Source organism: Solanum lycopersicum, chromosome 1, assembly GCF_036512215.1.
Source record: "Solanum lycopersicum chromosome 1, SLM_r2.1".
In the NCBI taxonomy this organism is placed as follows: Eukaryota; Viridiplantae; Streptophyta; class Magnoliopsida; order Solanales; family Solanaceae; genus Solanum; species Solanum lycopersicum.
In genome coordinates, this window is record NC_090800.1 from 55640683 (window position 1) to 55641713 (window position 1031).

At 42.0% G+C, this 1031-nt stretch overlaps 1 protein-coding gene across 1 annotated transcript; it reads left to right on the forward strand.

Annotated features, from left to right (window-relative positions):
• Positions 1 to 215: 215 nt before the first annotated feature.
• On the forward strand, positions 216 to 806 carry LOC138342599 (uncharacterized). The gene has a single exon (XM_069294673.1). It carries the CDS (start codon positions 216 to 218, stop codon positions 804 to 806), a length of 591 nt encoding a protein of 196 aa, XP_069150774.1.
• The last annotated feature ends 225 nt before the right edge of the window (positions 807 to 1031 follow it).

Consider the following 1031-nt stretch of genomic DNA (forward strand, 5'->3'; position numbering starts at 1 on the left):
CTTCACATTTCTTGAGATCTTTCCTGAAAATCTTGGGCACGCAGGTAAAGCTTAGTACCGCCTTTCATCCTTAGACTAATGGGTAGGTAGAACGCACCATTCAAACATTGGAGGACATATTGAGGGCATGTGTAATTGATTTCAGAGGTAGCTGAGATGACCATCTTCCTTTGATAGAGTTCTTGTATAATAATAACTATCACTCCAGTATTGGGATGGCACCGTTTGAGGCAACGTACAGTAGGAGTTGTAGATCTCCAGTTGGGTGGTTAGAGGTTGGAGAGTCATCCATTTTGGGTCCAGAAATCATTCATGAGGCCTTAGAGAAGGTTGGAGTGATTAGGGACAGGTTGGCTACTGCTTACAACTGGCAGAAGTCATATGTAGTCAACAGGAAACGGCCTTTAGAATTTGATATTGGTGACCAGGTTTACTTAAAGATATTACCTATGAAAGAGGTGATGAGATTTAGTAGAAAAGGAAAGCTGAGTCCGAGGTATGTTGGGTCATATGAGATCCTACAGTGTGTGGGTGAGGTGACCTATGAGATAGAATTGCCTGCGGAGCTAGCTTCTGTCCATCCAGTCTTTCATGTATCTATATTGAAGAAGTTCCTAGGTGATCCAACATCGATTTTACCTGTGGAAGGTTTGGGGGTTGATGAAGACTTGTCTTATGAGGAGGTACCTGTTGAAATCTTCGACAGACAGGTCAAGCGGCCGAGGAACAAGGAGATTGCCACTGTGAAGGTATTATGGAGAAATCATCTTGTTAAGGGTGCTACGATGGAGGCTGAGGCCACATGAGATCCCGCTACCCTCATCTTTTCAGCTCTTAAGGTTAGACTTCCTACTCTTAAGTCTATGTTTTCTTATCTCTCCGTATTTTATTGTTATTGCTTGACTTTGCATAGTGATTATGTTATGATCTGATTGGTATTACAATGTGTAGTGGTAGTTTTATTCAAGGACGAATGTTCCTAAGGGGGGGGGGATAATGTAACAACCGTAAAAATGAATAAGATTAATGCT

Bases quoted from the DNA above. Each gene is read 5' to 3' on its own strand.
- LOC138342599 (XM_069294673.1), top strand. From the start codon at position 216: ATGGCACCGTTTGAGGCAACGTACAGTAGGAGTTGTAGATCTCCAGTT.